This window comes from Danio aesculapii, chromosome 5 (assembly GCF_903798145.1).
Source record: "Danio aesculapii chromosome 5, fDanAes4.1, whole genome shotgun sequence".
Taxonomy (NCBI): domain Eukaryota; kingdom Metazoa; phylum Chordata; class Actinopteri; order Cypriniformes; family Danionidae; genus Danio; species Danio aesculapii.
In genome coordinates this window covers 56,708,792-56,729,496 of record NC_079439.1, presented here as the reverse complement: position 1 = coordinate 56,729,496, position 20,705 = coordinate 56,708,792, and the positions used below count along the sequence as shown (strand labels likewise).

General features: G+C 35.5%; 1 protein-coding gene across 1 annotated transcript; it reads right to left on the bottom strand.

Moving 5' to 3' along the window:
* Nucleotides 1-1,156: 1,156 nt before the first annotated feature.
* hint2 (histidine triad nucleotide binding protein 2) lies at nucleotides 1,157-19,983 on the bottom strand. Its single transcript, XM_056458533.1, has 5 exons — nucleotides 19,797-19,983; nucleotides 19,552-19,689; nucleotides 10,234-10,338; nucleotides 10,076-10,148; nucleotides 1,157-1,373 (listed from the first exon to the last, which is right to left on the bottom strand). The coding sequence occupies exons 1-5, from the start codon at nucleotides 19,872-19,874 to the stop codon at nucleotides 1,282-1,284; spliced, it is 486 nt and encodes a 161-aa protein (XP_056314508.1). The 5' UTR covers nucleotides 19,875-19,983; the 3' UTR covers nucleotides 1,157-1,281.
* Nucleotides 19,984-20,705: the final 722 nt, after the last annotated feature.

The window sequence follows — 20,705 nt, the reverse complement described above, 5'->3', positions numbered from 1 at the left end:
ATTTTGACCTTAAAATGGATTTTAAAAAAATTAAATCTGCTTTTATTCTAGCCGGAAAAAAAACAAATAAGACTTTCTCCAGAAGAAAAAATATTATCAAACATACTGTGAAAATTTCCTAGCTCTTTTAAACATAATTTGGGAAATATTTAAAAAAGGAAAAAAAAAAATCAAAGGGAGGGAAGGGGGGGGGGGGTTAATAATTCTGATTTTATCTGTATGCGGTTCTAAAAAAAAAACTGATTCGTTTTTTTTTTTTAATAATAATGTATATTTAACCCATTTGACTACAATCTAATTACCAGAAACATAGATAAACTGATTAATATCTATTTACCGGAAAAAATTTTAGAAAAACAAACCACTTGCTATTTATTTAACGAGGAGATTAACTCAATTAGTCAATTAGTATGTACTTCTATTGTTAATAATTGTTTGTCCTATAGTTAATAATTGTTTGTTTTCTGGTATTGTTCCTAATTTTTACAAACTTGCTGTTATTCAGACCCTCCTTAAGAAATTAAATATCAATGTCTCGGATACGTTGTGGCAGGAAGGGCATCCACCATAAAACATTGTAGACCACATTCTACTGTGGTGACCCCTGAGGAAGCAGGGAAGGACCCAGACATCGCAAGTCTCCTGGAAGTTCCGAAAGTCTCCTGCATACTCATAGTGCCCCCCTGATGCCCGCGAATGAGAAATAATGTTCATAACTCTCTCCACCCCCCACCACCCACCCTCTAAGACAAACCCATAGAAACCTGTGCACAGGCCACTAATGTCAGTTTATCATACCACATTTCACCAATTGGGGGAAAAAAACAAAACAAAAAAAACAGAATCAATGCATCTAAGCTCAAACCACTCCTAATAAAAGATTTCAGACCATACGTGTCTTCATGTCATAAAAATAACTGAGTTTTCCACTGAATTGACTGTAACAGTTAATGTAATTATCATTAATTGTATATAAAATATTTTTAGCATTTTGTTACATATACCAAACACAAAATAGCCAATGCACTGAAATAAACCTTGACAAAACATCTAGCCCATGTAAAAACTCACCTGAAAATGTGTATTACCCCTTGAAGAAAATAAACAATAGTAAAGAAGCTAACCCTCCAAGAACCTTGTTAACATCACTGCAAGCTGAAATTCAATAAACAAGCTTTAATGTAGCAAAAAAGTAGTACATTACATGTTTTGAATAAGATTCACCAAAGTTCCTTCTTAGAACTGGTAATATATGTCTTGTCCAAAAATATACAGGTCCAGCTATCCTGGAGGCCATTTCATTTGCCTTCCTCCAAGGACATGAATGTGAAGGTGATACACAGACTGTGCACCGTTTTTTCCATCATTGATGACTGTAAAAAATAATGACAGATAATTAGGCATGTAATACCTGTTTTAAAATGGATTACACAACAAATTATAGTGCATGATTTTTGTTATATTTTAGATTCCATAGACTCACAAATATGATTATCCAAAATCATGGCAGACCCATCCTAAAATCTAACTGGCATCTATATAATTTATTTTTATAAAAACAATTTATAGTGAAAAAACTGGATCTAAATAAAAATTAAAGGGTATAAAAATGTATTTGAAAAATATCCACGTTCTTTTAAGTCTATTTAATATAGTACCGTATGCTCACACTTTAATGTTATCATTATTTACACACAAATATACTTATTTCAAGCACATTTATTACTTATTTAATCTAATTTATCTAATTAATGTGTATTTGACCCAAATTTCAACTTACTAATTTTAATTAAAATAATGTTCATGTCAGTTTAAAAATTGTTATATACGCTTTCACAAAACCTCGAGTACTCCTAGGCTTGAGGTTGTCCAGACCTAAGTTTGAAAACCTTAGTTATAATGTACTCTACATTTAAATGATACTGCTAATAAAATAAAGCCTGTAACACATTTAATACACACACTTCTAAGGTCTCAAAATTGTCTGGAATCAAAACTTTACTGTTTTTTTTTTTTTTACTGTGTCTTCTGTTTTCTGAGTGATTTTATATATAGCATTCTGTATTGATTAATTTAGGTTTACTTAAATATCTATGCATTTAAATTGAGTCTTGGCTGACTATAAGTTTTAAATATCTAAATTTTTTAAACAGTGCAAACGCATGTAAATCTCTCAATTATCTTTGTATTAAATGATATGTTTTGCCTCAAAAAATAAAACTACAAAGCTATAACACCTAACTTAAATGTTAATGAGAGTCAATTCATATTAATCTTTTTTTTTTTTTTACTTTGCTGTATTTTGCATCTTGTTATTCTATTTTATGAAATGATGTACTTAAGAAATAATTCTACTGTAATTGTTTGTACTTTTATTTATTTTTTTGTTCTTTGGTCTTGAACATGATGAATCTCTAACTTCGATGTGCAACATCACCCCGGGAAACCATCTCATTTTATATGAAAGGCAGATGCTACAGATCATTGTGAAGGTGTTAGAATCATCAACGAAGGCATCTAAATACTTTCATTTGGAAAATGTGGCAATAGCGCTGGTAACGGAATGCCATTCGTGGTGCTGTATATTAACCTATGCTGTCATGATTCATTCCTTCCTAAGCTTCAAATGTCACATGAAATTTCAAAGAAGCTAATAAAGAAGCGAAACTTGCCGTTTCTCAGTGGTTCTTGATAATGCTACTTTAAATGTTAGTATACAGCAAATAATCCTTAAACTAAATTCCTAACTAAAGCTTTTTTCACATTGTTTTGAATGTCACCACCATAAGAAAATGTGAATGCATCCTGAAAGCCCTTGCTGTCTACTTGAAGACCCTCCAAAACTCATAAAGGAGTACATAGCAAGTTATTTACATTTTATTTAAATATTGAATTAAACAAAAATCCTTTCACCCTTGATCTATTGGTAATTGTTTATTTTGTACTTGATCTTAGGATGTTGAACATGATAAAGCCCTAACTTCGCTGTACAACACCCGAGGAAACCCTCTTGGCAGATGCTACAGACCATTGTGAAGGGGTTGGAATCATCACTGAAGACATTTAAAAACGTTTTTATGCTTGTTGTGATTTACGCATTGAACTTGGATTCTCACAAAATATGAGGTACTCTTTTGAAGTTTTTCAAAAACACTTTATGGGGCTAGGTGCAAATAGTCTGTCAGACAAGGTCCAGGTCTTAAAAAGACTATTTCTGTAAATACTGTAACTTGATGTCAAGACCAAGAGGCAGGAGTTATGCTTTCTTTGTAATGTTGAACAATTGCTGTACTTTTGTTTCAGCTCTGACTGCTACTTTTCTTTTAACAGTTTTCTTGCTTTGAATAACTGCATGGTCAGCTGTATGTGTAATCTTTAGAATAAATGATGGGATAAATGTTGCTTGATTAAAGGAAAATTCAAAAAATTGTTGTTTTTTTTTAGGTTCAAGGTGGCTACACCTTTTGTAATAGGCTTAATTAACTTGCATTAAAACTAAATCAAGAACGTTAAATTCATCATAATTGCATTACCTACACTGTAAAAATGAATCTTGAGGCTTGTAAAATTGATGTGGTCATTAAAAATAATGGTCATATTTTCTTTAAAAAATTATATTCTGGATATATTATAAAATATTGAAAAGACTTTGCTAATAAAATCAAGAGACAAAATGTAACTTATTTTTAAGGAAACCAGTGCAATTATAAGGCTTAATTTGAGAAACCAATTAAGCTTATGAAATTAAGGAAAGATGGCTTCAAGTTTATTTTAAGAAAATTGACTCAATTATGTGGATTTGATTGATTGTTTGCATTTGAATATCAACAACGGCAGTGATCAGAAGACATTTTGAAGGAGCAACAGTGAGCATGTTAAGAGGTAAGCATTAACATTTTATCATTTCTATTGTCTTAAATAAGCTCTTTCAGGAAAGACACATGCTGCTCAAGCTTGTTTGGGAGCCTAGTTTGATCAGGCAACATTTAAGCGGGGTGGACAAACAACAGTGAACTTGTTGGTTAGCCTAAGCTAGTATGTTAGCTATATAGCTATTCAATGGGTGTGTACATAATTAGAAATGTCCATGTGCAGTGGGTATGTTCAGTTCAAATAAGTGAATCAGTGCAATGAATATGTGCAAATTTTAAATGTGCAAATGTTAAACAGTGCAGTGATTGTGAGGAGTATAAGTTAGAGGAGTGTGGGGGGTGTATTGGGGGGGCAAAAGAGTCAGTAAGGGGCAGAGTTCAAAAGGGAGACAGATCTGGGGAAAAAGCTGTTCCTCTGTCTGCTGGTTTTTGTCCGGAGGAGCTTGAAGCACCTGCCGGAAGGCAGGAGAGAAAACAGTCTGTGAGCAGGGTGAGAGGTGTCCTTAAGAATACTGCATGCTCGGCGCAGACAGCGTTTCTTCTGGATGTCCTCAATGGCTGGCAGTGTAGTCTCTGTGATGCGATGGGCAGTTTTCACCACACGCTGCAGTGTCTTACGCTCCGCAACAGAGCAGCTTCCATACCAGACTGTGACGCAGTTGGTCAGGATGCTTTCTATTATGCAGCAGAAGTTCACCAAGACAGCTGATGAAAGCTGCTTCTTCTTAAGTTGCCTAAAGAAAAATAGGCGCTGGTGAGCCTTCCTGACCAGGCTGGAGGCGTTGGTGGTCCAGGAAAGGTCCTTTGAGATGTGGGTCCCCAGGAACTTGAAGTATGAGACAGGCTCAACAGCCATCCCATTAATGTGGATGGGATCATGTGAGCCTGTTCTTCCCTTCCTGAAGTCCACAATGAGCTCCTTGGTCTTGTTGGTGTTAAGGAGCAGATTATTGTCGGTGCACTAAGGGGCCAGATGCTGTATCTCCTCCCTGTAGGCAGTCTCATCATTATTGCTGATTAGACCAATCATTGTGGTGTCATCTGCAAATTTGATGATGGTGTTGGATCTGTTCACAGGCCTACAGTCGATAGTAAAAAGGGAGTAGAGGAAGGGGCTCAGCACGCAGCCCTGTGGTACACCAGTGTTGAGTGTGATGGTGGTGGAGCAGAAGTGGCCTGATCTAACATTCTGAGGTCTGTTAGTCAGAGAGTCCATAACCCAGTTGCAGAAAGACGTGTCGATATCCAGGTCTCTAAGTTTGATCATTAACTTCGAGGGTATGACAGTGTTGAATGCTGAGCTAAAGTCAACAAACAGCATTCGTGCATAAGTGTTTTTATTGTCCAGGTGTGTGAGGACAGAGTGCAGTGCTATGGAGACGCCATCTTCTGTGCTCCTGTTGCCACTGTAGGCAAACTGATGGGGGTCCAGTGTGGATGGCAGAGAGTCTTTCAGATGTGCCAGGACTAACCGCTCGAAGCACTTCATGATGATGGGTGTGAGTGCTACAGGGCGGTAGTCATTCAGGCATGTTGGGCTGGAGTGTTTGGGCACTGGCACAATAGAGGTGGTTTTAAAGCATGTTGGCAAAGCTGCTAGGTTAAGCGACAGGTTGAAAATGTCTGTGAATACCTCAGCCAGCTGTTCTGCACATGCTTTGAGGACGCGCCCAGGAATACCGTCTAAGTCCAGCAGACCTATGCACATTGATCCAACTCAGTGCGGTGTAGACTTCTGAGGAGGTGAGTGTGATAGGTGAGTGGTCGGTTGAGGAAGTGTTCCTGGTGTAGGGTTCTTTATTGTCTTTTTCAAAGCGGGCATAAAAGTCATTTAGCTCATTCAGGTAGGAGACATTTGTGGCTGTGGGTGTGGTCTGGCTGGGTTTGTAGTTGCTGATGGCCTGGATGCCCTGCCACATGTGTTGGAAAAGTGCTCCTCTAGCTTTAGCTTGTAACAGTGCTTGGCCTTTTTGATGCCCCTCTTCAGATTAGCCCTGGAGGTGCTGTAGGCCTGTGCATCCCCTGATCTGAAGGCAGTGTTGTGTGCCTTCAGCAGGAGGCGCACCTCCTTGTTCATCCATGGCTTTTGATTTGGGTATGTAGTGATCTGTTTTTGGGTTGTAACACTGTCTATTGTGGTGTTAATATATTCCAGAACAGAGGAAGTGTAACTGTCACTGTCTGTGTGAGAGCCACGTGGCCTGGGAAGCAAACATACTCCAGTCTGTGTGTTGAAACCTGTAATGGAATGTAGAGTCCACCCCCGCTGGCCACACTTTGATGGTCCTCACTGATGCCTTCACACGGTTAATGAGGGGTGAGTACTTGGGCGTGAGGAACAAAGAAAGGTGACCTGATTGACCCAAGTGGGCGAGGGGGGTCACAGCATATGCTTCAGCCATGTTTGTGTAAATTTGGTCTAAAGTTTTGTTTCCCCTTGTGTGGCAGAAAATGTTTTGATGGAATTTGGGGAGCACTGTCTTTAAGTTTGAGTGATTAAAATCCCCCACAACAATAAAAGCAGCCTCCGGGTGAGCAGTCTGTTGTTTGCTGATGGCTGCATGAAGTTTATTCATAGCAAGCTTGGCATCAGCATCGGGAGGAATATAAGCAGTGGTTATTATGGGGGAGGTGAACTCCCGTGGTAGGTAAAACGGTCTACATTTAACCATTAGAAATTTCAGGTTAACAGAGCAATATCTCCCAACGATGACAGAGTTTGTGCACCAAGCTTTGTTAATATTAATGCATATAAATGCATATTAATGAGCTCAATGGTTGTTTTAATAGCACTGACTCCTGCACTGATCTAGATGAACTGACTCTCACAGTATCAAATTACATTACTTTCTGTGAGCAAATGATTATACCTAGGAAGACAATTACAAATTATCCAAATAATAAGCCTTGGTTCAGCAGATCCCTTAAGACTGTTCTTAATAAAAAAGGCTTATCAGAAAAAAGGCTTATCAGAGGGACATTCACCAGTGGAAGTAGACACAAAAACTGGTGAAAAAAATTAAGTTAGCCAAGATGAAGTTTAAGGTGCAGGACCAACTGAAGAATGGCAATGCCCAGTATGCTTGGAGGGGAATTAAAACGATAGTGGGCCTGCAGAGCAAGAATAAAGGGGTGTTTTTTCCAGATAAGACTGACCGTATCTTGGCAGAGGATTTAAATCAGTTCTACTCACGCTTTGATGGTCAGGATTTCAACAGCGAACTTGATAACTTCAAATTCAATGCAGAGGGTAGCCTGATACAGATTAATAAAATGAATGTATGGAGAACTTTAGAGAAAACTAGTCTGCGGAAGGGTCAGGGGCCTGACTGCATTAGTGGCCACCTTTTGAAAAATGTGCTCCATTCTTGAGTGGTATTTTCACTTATATTTTTCAACTCCCCCTGTCACTTAAATCTGTCCCCCTACTTTGGAAGGAATCCATACTAATTCCAGTGGCCAAGATTCCATTACCTAGGGTTCTGAGCGATTATCGGCAGATGGCTTTGACTTCCTTGGTGATGAAATGTTTTGAGCGCATTGTTAAGAGGAACTTACAGCACATGACTCGGAACATGATAGACCCTCTTAAATTTGCTTATCAGTCACACAAAGGGGTTGAGGATGCCACAACATTACTGGACTTTGTGACAGGTCACTTGGAGGGTGACAAAACTCATATGCGATTATGCTTCATGGATTTTTCCTCTACTTTTAATTGTATGCAGCCTCATATTTTGGCCGACAGGCTTTTAAAATTTCCAAGCATTGACCTGGGCACGGTTTGCTGGCTGGTGAGGCCTCAGAGAACCCGAGTTAACAACACACTGTCTAACTCAATTTATTGCTCAACAGGTTCTCCACAGGGATGTGTTTCATCACCAAAATTGTTTGTACTTTACACTAATGACTGCCAGAGTAAATTTAAATCAAGGTATATAATTAAGTATGCTGATGATTCTGTCATTGTTAGTCTTTTGCAAGATCATGAGGAGGGTTATGGCCCAGTGTTGGACAACTTTATTGCTTGGTGCAAAATCTTTGCACATTTTATTCTTCTTTTTTTGAGTCTCTTTTAACTTTTGCAGTAATATGTTGGTATGGTGATTTGGAGGTGATAAGTTAAAACAGACTTTCAAAAATTGTTTATCAGTCTCAAAAGATTTTGGGCATAAATCTTAACAGTATTGGACAAGTGTATGAGGAGAAAGTCATAAAGAAGGCTATGTCCATTTTAGCAGATGAGAACCTCCCACTTTATTTAAAGTTTGCCTCCTGCCATCAGGCAGAAGGTATACTCATTCTCAACGGGCAAGGTCCAACAGATATTTGTATTCATTTGTTACAACTGCAGTTGGGTTACTAAACAAGCTTTAAGTGATTATTGTATTGTTTACTGTTATTTTATGTTGTCGAGTGTGACTTGCTGTCAACTGTCGGCTGTTGCTGTAAACATAATTGCCCTTCGGGGACGATAAAGACATTCTAATCTTCTAATCTAATCTAATAATTGGTGATGTACCGTATCGACGTTAAAACGATTAAACAAAAAAATCAATAGTTTTAAACGTGCTACATTTTTAGATTTAAACCTCAGCTGGATGTTTTTATTCACTTAAAGCTGTGTTGCGCACTGCATGGAATGTCATTTTCAAAAACCCATAATAGGGGCTCTTTAATTGTTAGGCTGCAATAATTATGGCAACCTGGAACCAGGAAATCTTACCAAAAAGATATTATCATTTAACTGAATCTATGCTTACTCTAGTCTGTTTGTCCTTATCCCTAGGTCTACATAATCTTGGACCCGGCCCATATTAGAAGCAGATGAGCGTGAGACTCCAAAGGCCCTATTGACAGACCATTTTCTGCTTTGATCCTATGGGCTAGTCTGAACACCCACCTGACTCAGACCTACAGCTTCTCCACAACAGACGTCCATCTTTGAATAAAAGAAATGGTCATGCACAACTGAGAGTGTTTTTTTCTAGGCCTTTTCTTCCCTTCACTTTTTTTATTTTGGTGAAGTTTGTTCTTTCTCATTGTCGCCACAGGCTTGCTTAGTTTGGGACTAGTGGAGCTGTGCATCAGTGGAGTTTCTCTTCAGTGATTTGGCTTTCAGCATTTACATTACATTTAACTAAACTAAACTGAACTTCTACTGTGACAACTTAACTGAAGCCTTTTCAATTTACTAGAACATCTATGTTAAGATGCTTTGACACAATGTACATTGTAAAATGCATTATATAATTAAAAATAAATTGACGTCTGAGCACTTTTAGAAGGGCTACTTCTTCCTCATATTTTGACTAGTATTTATCCTACACTGGTCTCACAGTTTGGTTTAGTTAAGATTATCTTAATTTGATTCAATCTCAGTGCATCGATGAAGCTTTACATACAGTACACATATTTTAATTTTACTTCACAACACAAGAATACAATTTTGTCTGTTAATACAAGCAGTCAGATATATAAACTGTACCTCTAATTTTACCTACTCAAAACAACAGGCTTTCTGAATATCAAACAAAACTGAAGTACAGGAACAGAAGATGACAGGAGCATTCAGAACAAATTTATATAATAATGCTTGCTTTTTGAGTACCTAAATGCCTATGGTTGGCCATTGTGTTCACAAGCCTAACAAAAACGACTGTGACTGGACTGAAAAAGAGAGAGATGGAGCTTTACAGCTTTCATTTCCTCCCTAGCAATTAAATAAGTCCCGGCTACCTCACAAGCAGTGAGCTGAGCACAGTTTTTTGAGTAGTTAGAACATTTTAATTACTCATGTTCGCCTCCCTTGCCATAGTATGCTACCGCAATATAGTGCATGTGTGATAAATGATGTCAGTACATAATAATCGGTTATGATTTATTACCAAAGTGATACCGATCGCAGTGCCTGAAAAAAAAATCGATTAATTTTCACAACTGTAGAATTTACACCAATGCTTTTACTCTATTTGAACCATATTTTTTTTGCATTTTTTAGCATCTGGCATGGTAGTGGGATTGAGTAGGACTTTTAACTACTCTTTTCCACCAACTTTAATATACTGGACATAAAAGCCTAATAAATGAAATATAAATTTAAATATTTACATTATTCTAATCATTGCTTCCTACTTAAGGCACTGTAAATTTAATCAAATATGTATGATCAATAAACTCATTTAAAAGGATATTTTACTTACCAACTCTGTACCCTTCAGCCAGGCCTTCTTTCTTTGCAATGTTTTTGGCAACCACTAACAGATGGCCTAGGATCTGGATGGAAAAATGCATGATCTTAGAGACATGCCATTCTTTTTAATTCCTAATACAATAATCAATAAAACATGGAAAAACAAACCAGTGCATCTTCATCATGTGCTTCACTTATCCTGGGAATGGGAATCCTTGGAATAACTAAAAAATGCACAGGAGCCTGTGGATTTACATCTCTGAAGGCAAGACACTGCAATAAAACAGAAGATTTGCAAACTGCATGCTATTCATTTATAAATCTGTTAACAAAATTAAAGAATGTAAAACAAAAGTCCTTTGCCAATTCTTTCCCTCTTTCTGCCTCCCACACATTCTTGTCTGTTCTCTCCACTGTTCTGCCCGAAAAAAATATGAAAAAAAAAAACTTTAAATAAATAAAAAAATAAATAAAAATATTTTAATAAATCATAGAAACAAGAAAACAGCAGTTTTTTGATGTTGTTTGTTTGTCTATTAAAAATTTTAAACAAGATTGACTTTGAAAAAAAAAAAATTTATGTTGCAATAGGTGATTGTCTTCAGAATTTTTTTTTTTTTATGCTGGTTAAAAGTCTCTTCACATTCCAATAGCAATGATTAAATTAAATGATCTAAATGTATTCAAATGTATAAGCCTATATTGACATGGCTAATCCTTAAAACTGTGCCTATGCCTTTCGGCAAACAACTGTTTTCATCAGGGTAGCAGTGATCAGGTGCGTCTGGAGTTTCTTTTGAATGCTCATGACTCATTACAATATCTAAACAATACTAAAATAATATATTGAACACAAGGTCAACTCAACAATCATCATTAATTTAGCATTAATAGATGGAGAAAAAAAACGTAATGAAAAAAATGTAAAAGATTAGGCATGTTATACAATATATTTCTCAAATAATACAACGAAGATACATATAGACTGAATCCACGAAAAATATGTATATATATAGACAAATAAACACGTATTGTGTACAAATGCATGTAATCATGCATGTACACACTCATACATACATATACACATAAATACACACATGCACACATAAATACATATTAAACAATAAATAATGAAAGTCTGTAGAACATATGTTTAATGGCAAATTAGATTTTTCTACTTTTTTGTAATTTTTTTCTCTTTTTTATTTGTTCTACAGACTTTTCTTAAATATTGTTGAATATATATGTATGTATGTTTCTGTGTGTATATGTACAGTGCATCCGGAAAGTATGCATATCGCTTCACTTTTTCCACATTTTTTTATGTTACAGTCTTATTCCAAAATGTATTAAAACTATTTATTTCCTTAACATTCTACGCACAATGCCCCATAATGGCAATGTGAAATATAATTAAAAATAAAAAACCTGAAAAACCACTGTAGCAATGTACAGAGACATCCTGAATGAAAACCTGATTCAGAGTGCTGTTAACCTCAGACTTGGGGCAATGGTTTATCGTCCAGTAGGACTGGATGACAGAAAAGAAGGTAGTTACTGGTTTCAAAAAAAAATTTCTGTTTGCATAATTTGATTTAAAATCATTGTATCCAAATACTTTAAAAAACTCCTTTGTTGTTCATTGTTTTTAGAAAATATCTAAAATCTTTTTTTCAGATAGGTCTTTGTAAAATGAAAGTTATAATAGCTTAAAACGATTTAATTTATTTGTATTGTATAAACCTAAATTGTTATAGCTTTTGTTTGTTTTATATTGATTTTATTTGATTTTATATGATTTTATTATATCCGATATTTGTAATACTTTAAATTATTTCAATACAGCTTAGGCTATTTTATCTAGATATGACACTATTGTGTTGAGCCTACAAAAGTGGACATGTGATTTGTTTTTTTTTAGTTTTATGTCTTTCTGTTGTATTCATATTTTCTCCAAAAGAAAGAAAACAAAAAGGAAACAAAGAAACCCAGCCGCTCACGGCATTAAGAGCTGTCAAGCGAACGCACTTTCACTTGACAAAAACTCTCCTGTGGCACAACATTTATATGATCATAACGCATTTTACAGTTATGACTATGACAAACATTTGATATGTTTTTTCTTTCATAGTGAACACAAAGTGTTGTGCATGAAAATAAATGTTTACTGTGTCAGTATAACAACCCCAGCCTATATATAATGTTGAATATAATGCAAGAAGGAGCCTGATAATGACAAAATTCAAATTTTACTAGTGAAAACAAATGGTCTAATAATGTTGTCAATAACAGATGACAAGCACGTGTCTTAAACATAATAAATCAACTTTATAATTATGAAGAGTTATATTCTGATGTTATCATTTTAATGTGAATTAACAAACAGGACATATTGAAAGTCTGTTCAAGTCCACCATAATGAATATACAGGCCTCATATTATTATTGTTGTTTTACCATATGTTTCAGAATTAACAATAATAAGCTAATCATATTAACCTTTATTTTACATTTACAGAATCGTAAGAAAGAATCGTGATCTTGATTTTAAGCAAAAAAAAATGTGATTAAAATTTTTGCCAGAATCGTGCAGCCCTAGAATATCCTATCTTAAACTGACCAGCTATATGTTTTTCTTTCCCTTATTTATTTATTTTGGCGCATGTACTTCTTTGCGATCGGAAAACTAGTGTAATGGCAGCATGCCATCTTTAACAGACACGGGCAAACTCCGCCTCTCTTTCCACTCCATCCTGAATCCCCGGTATTCCGATCAGGCCCCGGAAGTGACAGTGGAAATGTGACTGGCCCTGGCCCACTCTAGCACGCTCGCTTTAGGTGCGATAGTGGTCTTGGTGGTTCCAAACATCTTCCACTGACGGATGATGGAGGCCACTGTGCTCTTTGGAACTTTCAGAGCAGCAGAACTTTTTCTGTAACATTCCACAGCCTTGTGAATTGAGACAATACTGTTTCGGAGGTCTACAGACAATTTCTTTGTCTTCATGCTTGGTTTGTGTTTAACATGCACTGTCAACCCTGGGATCTTATAAAAACAGGTGTATGCCTTTTCAAATCATGTCCAATCAACTGAATTTACCACAGGTGAACTCCAATTAAGATGCCGAAACATCTGAAGAATGATCAGTGGAAACAGAATGTACTTGAGCTCAATATAAAGCTTCACAGCAAAGCTGTGAATACTCATGTACATGTGATTTTTCTGTTTTTTATTTTTAATAAATTTGCATAATTTCAAAAAATCTTTTTCAACATTGTCATTATGGGGTATTGTGTGTAGAATTTTGAGGAAATAAATTAATTGCATTAATTTTGGGATAAAGTTGTAACATAAAAAATGTTAAAGCACTATGAATGCTTTCCGGATGCACTGTATGTTTCCACCTATTTTTATGCTCATTTTGGATGTGCGCATAATGGTTGATGGAAACACCATGATGCGCATAACTTTTGAAAATGCACATAAACAATGTGCATAACTGAGTAGGATCAACTTTTTATTCAATAGGAAAAGATGTGCATTAAATATGATGGACATTTTAATTAACACTTTTAATGAATAAGTTCCAGTTATATTTTATTTTGTTATAAAAGATTAATAGATAATAGATAATATAATAGATTTCTGTGATGCAGGAAAATCAATGGTACACATGAGTCATTCATAAGGGAGATTAATTCATAAACTAATCGCTCCCTTCGTTAGAATTATAAGTAAAAGTAGGAGAGGGGTGAGTTTCAGGACACAGATTAGATCAAATTTAACAGGGAGGGTGGATAACACATTTTCATGCACACAAACACATGCTCTTTGTCGGCAATGCCCATGCAGTCACTTATCCATCAATATAGAAAAGTGATGTAAAATTATAATTAAAAAAAAAAAAAAAAATACTTGCATAATGACCACCGGGGAAAACTCCTGATCATAGAAATGTAGGGCTGCAAAAACGAATCGATTAAATCAATAAAAATCGATTACTAAAAGAGTTGGAAATTAATTTCATAATCGTTTCGCTGTGTCGCGCGACTTGTTTACGCTTGATTATATATAAAAAATAAAATAAAAAACACTTTAGTTCAGCGCGGAGCAGAGTAAACGCAGTCTCTCTCACGCACCAATACAGAGTTCAATGCCTCAAAGACAGGGATGAGGAGGAAGGGAGTTCAACAGTAGGGTAAATCATTACAGAATCCTTTTTTTGTTCTGTTTTGAAGTGAGAAACGTAAGGTCCCTGGTTCTGGTGTTTACTCTTTAGCGAGCATGACAAGCATGACAAGTTAGCGTTAGCTTGTTAACTCATAGTGGCAACTGAAAAATTCAAACTAAACTTTGGTGCATTGGCTGGCCCTGAGCCAGAGAAAGACATGTCATATTATCACAATTATGCAGCGTTTTAACCACCTAATGCTTATTTTATGTTTTAAACATGTAAACACACAAAAATACTAGTAAAATTATTCACTTAGAGTTTGTAACACACAAAAAAGTCTATGGAAGTCTAACAATCCATTCAAATATAATTTGCTGAGGTGTATTATTTATATCAGATACACATAGTGAAAGTAACAATAAAGTTCAATCTATTCTTCTCCCAGCTGGCCAGCCACTTGCTGGCATGCATTTTGGGAGTAACTGATGAATTTACGTGCTGAATCCTGTGTGTCCCGCTTTTATGAACGAGGCAAACGCACGGCCGCAAGTGAACATGACGATGTCATCTCACGTTATACGCCTATTTCACGTGGCCGCCATTTTAAAGAACCAAAGCGAGGCTGCGGTGGGAAGAAACCCGGAAGTATAGGACAAGGACTGTACACATTACAGTAACATGCTGTGGAGTACACACCTCCAGCTGTTGCCGAGATTTCAAAATGCAGAACTGGTGTAAACATCACTTTAATATCATTCAGTAAGTTTAATTTAGAAAATTAAAAGCAATTTAGCATCAAACAACATCACAATCTCTTTAAGAGTAATATGCTCAAGTGTCCTCCTAGGCTTCAGATCATGGCAGCAGGTAAACACCGTGGGGACGCTTCCCTGCTTCAGTCTATGTTACCCAGTGAGCGATAAAACACTGTAGCACACCCTCGTGTTGTCTGTAATAGTGTTGTCCCGGTACTGAAGTTTTAAAACCATCTATTTCCCGCTGAGTTAACATTGAAGCGCCGCTGAGCGCAGATGACTCGACTGATCTTCACGGCTGCTTCGCGTTCCAGTCTCCTTGTATCTGTGTTTGCACTCAGTTTACTGCCCTTCACTCAGTGCAAACACAGATACACAGAGACGCGAGCGCGAAGCAGCCTTGAAGATCAGTCGAGTCATCAAGCAGATCGCTCGGCTCATCTGTGTTTGTACTCGGTAAACAGCGGAGGGTGAACTGATGACCTTCTCGGCCAATCACAAGCTATTCTGTTGATCACGTGAACACAATGGCAAATCAGCGCTGTTTTAAGAAAGCCATCAACAGTGCTTTAAATGTTAGCGGGAAATTGATGGTTTTTCTTTTAATTCAGTATCGTGACAAGTCTAATATAGTGAAAGAATAAGTTTATTAACTCGCGTTTGATAAATAGCGTCTAAAACGTGTGTTTGGGAAAGAAAACGCTAGCTAACTAGTGCAATTTCCCTTAACTTAGCTGAAAATGAGCTCTGATATCCCTTTTTATTTTCACCATTCATTCAGAACGGACCTTCGGGTCACTCGGAAGGTGGTGAAATTATAAATTTGTGTCTCTTTCTCTTCGCTGATAAGATATACAGCAAGCTACACAACGTTCCAATGTAACTCCCAACGATACTTTCGGGTTTCTTCCCACCGCAGTCTCGATTTCACTTTTAAAAATGGCGGCTGCGTGAAATCAGTCTATAGATCACGATCAAGACCATTTATCTATTTTTTTGTCTTTTAAACAACAAAAACACTCACTTACACGTTTTTGTGAATGGGAATATCAGGTAGTTGATGACATAATGAGCAAGCTTGTGAATATTTTGATTAAAAACAGAAAAGAAACTAAATAAAAGGAATAAATCTTTCATACAGCTTTCTTGTCTACAGAGTTTCACGTAACAAACATGACGTGTCACTATGGAAACAAGAAGGGTGAACGTTCTAAAATAATAGTTGCCATTATTACACTAACAAAACTTGCTTTCAGTTTCAGATAGAATATTTTAAACTCACCAGTGAAAGGGTTAACAACAGTAGTAAAGCAGCAGTGGAATAGTTACTTTGCATTGCAAGACTAAAGACTTTTATAGACGCCTTTTTGGATCATTCATTTTTTTCATCTGTTGTCATGTACAGCTACACTGCAAAAAAAAGCTTTTCTTACTTAATAATTGTCTCATTTCCAGTCCAAATATCTAAAAAATCTTAAATCAAGACTAGACAAGAAAAATGTCGTGATGCTTAAAACTTCTGTTTAAGATTATATCTCATTAAGATTATTTTTCTTACCCCATTGCCAAATATTTTGCTTTAAGCAAACAATCACTTACAAACACTTTGAGGTGTTATTTTTTTTTCAGAAAACAAGACATAATTTCTTATGCTATTCCATGTGTCTAGTATCTATCTTGATTACATTCTTTTATAAATTTGGATTGAAAACAGGACAAAACTACTTAGTGTTTTATTTTATCATTATTATAACAGCTCAGGGATGAGCTTTTTGAATAAAAGGTTGGAAAATATTGCTTTTCTTGTTATTTTTTTTTATCCGATTTATCAAAAAAATAATCAACATTATTAATCGATTATTAAAATAATCCTTAGTTGCAGCCCTATAGATATGTTTAGCTCCAGATGGCCAAACTTTTTAGCCCATGACCCCCAAAATAATAATGCCAGTGACCCGTGACCCCCAAATTCCTTTGAGGTGGTTATAATTATGCAAATGTGGCACACACAATAATAGGCCTATATAAACATGAGCATATTGACACAAAAATGTGCAACAGTCTAACAACCATATAATTTATATTGTCATTTATTAATTTGTTTAATTTAATATTAACCTCACTTAATGAGACTGGTGGGCACAATGTTTTCAGTACAAGTCTATTCTTTGTTAAATTTTGGAGACTGCCAATGAGAGACTATTCTCAATATTGAGTTGTGGCCTGTATTTATTTTTAATGTATTTGGTTGTTATAAAGGTGTCACAAAGTTTAACCTTGTGCTATAAAATCAATTTGCTGCAGCTGACGCTATTGCCGAGTTGCTAATCTAATGTACAGTAGACTGTAATACTGTAGCGAGGCATCTCTGTAGACTGCTGTTCAGACTTATAATCTTAAAATGTCAGCAAAATCACCTGTTTTGTCTTCATTTTAGACATTACGCTAGAGAATCTTTCAAATAGCTCTAAAGTGACGTTGGTGAATTAGTAACAACTTATGCTGTTCTGACATCAGCTACAGATGTGAATGAATGGTGAAAGAAAGTAGTTCCTAATACAAAAGGATTTTTAGACTCACTGTGTTTGATTATCTTTTTTATATACATGATTATGTCGTCAAACTGTTGTATAAAGGCAATATAGAAGACAGGACACCGTGGCAGCGTTTATCATACAGTTCGTGTTTATGATCATTAATATTAACAAATAATATTAATGACAAATTAATAACTCCTCTCGCTTTAGACTTTACGTTTTAGAGCTTGTTCTTATCGGCGCAATATAGGTTTATTGCATGTAAGAATTAGATTATGAAGTATAATTAAGAGCATGCTTTTCCTTTATTGCATCCTTTCCGTAAGGTGTTTTATTCTTCTTTTTTTTTTTAAGTGGTTAGGACAATATTCACTGACAAAATGTTCCTCCAGTATCACCAACAAGTAAGTAGCCTATAAGTTAATTTACATTTTATGTAAAAATAACAAAATAGAAAAAAAAAGAAATAACAAGGACCAAAGAATTAGGCTAAAATATCCATACGAACGTATGTGTTTATTTTTGAACTTTTGTTAATGAAACAACACGATACGGCCTATAAATAATAGTAGTTAAATATTAAATAAATTTATCTGCTTGAAACAGTATAATAATAATTAAACGTTACATTTTTAAGAACTTCAATAACCTGAATGACAGCTTACTATTCAGTAATAATAAAAATAGTTACTAATATTAAGAAAATTAACAAAAAAAAATTAGCCTACTAGTAACAATATAAGTCAGATGTTGAAAAAAGCAGCGTATAACTCTCCACCTTTTGTTTTCTATTCATATTTTAATTTCTTTGCCAGAAAAACTAACATGTTGACTTGGTCTGGTTTAAGCGAAGACCTAATTGGGGTTACAATGTTTCCAGCAGCACTGGATACACGTTCAGAAGGTGTGCTTGTAGCGCAAATGCAGATATGTTTTCGCAACCGTGGCAAAGAGAGGGTATCTTGCTTCATTGTTCTGCCACCAGCATTTCTCGGAAGGCAGGTTTCTCTACACTGCGGAGCAGTGCATTCTCAACTAACTTTACTAAAAATGTTGCTATATTTCTCATCAATGTCTTCCATTTATCACTTTCTCTTTTGTATCTGTCCATTTTTAAAAAGGCCTCTGCAATACCTAGCTGAGCATTTGCATTCAGAAGACATGAGTTGATTTTACATGGCTGGGTGACAAGACCAGAGATGGCTCTAGAGATTCGACTAGATTGACCATTTATCAAACTTTCATAAGCAATCATTAGAAGCATGGAAAATTGCCTTTAAACATAACTTTTCTCCACATACATGCATTCTATGGAATAATTAACATGTGTTGCGTAAAAACAAAACTATGCTTTAAAAAGATTGGTTTGACAAGAGAATTGTTTTGTTTCAGATTTACTAAATAGCAGTGGTGAGATTTATACTAATAAGGAATATCTTTCTTTTTCAGGGATTGTTTTTTTTTTTTTTTTTTTTGCATGATTATAATTTGATTGTGAAAAGCATCTCTAATAAACTGCTTTACTTAATGAAAATTCATCTTACTAATAACTCAGTCTCAAAGCAAATCCCCAAAACTGTACTTGGTGGTATGAGTAGATAAAAAAATGTAATAACTTCCATATCAGAAAATATCTAATTCAAAATAGTAGTTGTTTCCCGAAAGCCATTTTGAAATGGAAACAATATTTTTCTTTATCTTTTATAGATGGCATTTGGTCAACAAGTAATAAGTTTTTATTCCTTAATAGGGTAAGACAAATTTATTTAAAATTTTACACAGGTACTATCCTTAGTACTAGGCTATTTTTTAGGTTTTGTATGACTGTTACATATGTTATCATATAACCCTGTACGAAGCGCTTGTCAGTTATATGCTTCAATAAAAAATAGACAACTACAGCGTAGGCGACATCTAATGTAAATATCTATGTGTAAATCCCTTATAAATGACAATTGCGGCGTTTAAGATTGTTTTATGATTATAGAAATAACCAAGTATACAGGGATTCTAGACTTACCTTGTCGTCTTCATAAATGATTACAGCTGGAATAGTTTTGTCAATTATTTTCGTAAATATAGTTGGTTCAAGTTTTCTGTATTTCTTGCTGGCCTCTTGCGCCCAACGAACCTCGTCCTTTGTGGTAGAATAGCAGCTCTAATACAAAGAAGCAAATAAACAAAACTTCTAAGAGGTGTATTTATGAGTACAATGAAAATCTTCGTGCCACTCCAGACTGCACAGTCTGAAAAAGATTTAAACACCTTGACAGATAATACGCGCCATAAACCACGTCCAAAAGGCAAAAGCTGCCGGGTTAGTAAAACACCGCAGGCTGTCATTGCACTGTTTTAAGGACAAACTGCGTTCGTGACCGTTGAAATTCCCTTCTAATGTAGTACCAAAGTCCAATGTCTACGCCAAAAACTATTTAGTTTTGTTTACATCCGGTGCTCATGTTCTGTAGGTTTTAAAATAAAAGTCTCATTGTTCTAGCCATAGCTCAGTGTTTTGAAAATAGTATAATAATTATTATTATTTAACTTGGAGAATGCAAACACACATACTTCCCTTAACACATCGGTGAACATTTTATTATTATTATTATTATTATTAATATTAATATTATTATTATGGGGTATATGCTAAAGCATGCTAATAGGACTTTTAATTTGCCAGTAACCTGGGTTAATCGTTTCCAGTGAATTCTATGCCAAAATCGGCGCGTTTAAAGTCTGTTTTCTTTAAAAAAAATCAGCAATCTCCACTGGCTAAGTGATATCCGATATAAAGTGGGTCTCAGATTGTACAAGAAGCACTGCATTAAATAACATTTTCCCCGCCATGTCTTTATAATATGAACATTTACTTTACCCCAGTATATTCAATGGAGCTTCTGTGCTAGCCTGCCGAATCTGACGGGCGCGTGCGAGCAAACAGCTTGTTTCGTTTTACGCTTGAGCAACTAAATGAATGCCAAAGTCTGTTTAACTGATTGTATTTTAATTACATTACAACATCGATGCTGTAAAAGGAACTGTATAAAATGGAAAAAAAAAAAACTCACAATAACTGGTCACTAGAAGTTTATCCGTATGGGAAACGCACTAGCTCGGCATATACCCTATTATACTAAGGGACTAAGCCGAAAAGAAAATGAATAAATAAATGAA

Coding starts and splice junctions, on each gene's coding strand:
- hint2 (XM_056458533.1), bottom strand. CDS start 19,874: ATGACAGCCTGCGGTGTTTTACTAACCCGGCAGCTTTTGCCTTTTGGA. Junction 10,149..10,233: donor CACATGATGAAGATGCACTG/GTTTGTTTTTCC, acceptor TTTTCCATCCAG/ATCCTAGGCCATCTGTTAGT. Junction 1,374..10,075: donor GGCTGAAGGGTACAGAGTTG/GTAAGTAAAATA, acceptor TATTTTTTACAG/TCATCAATGATGGAAAAAAC.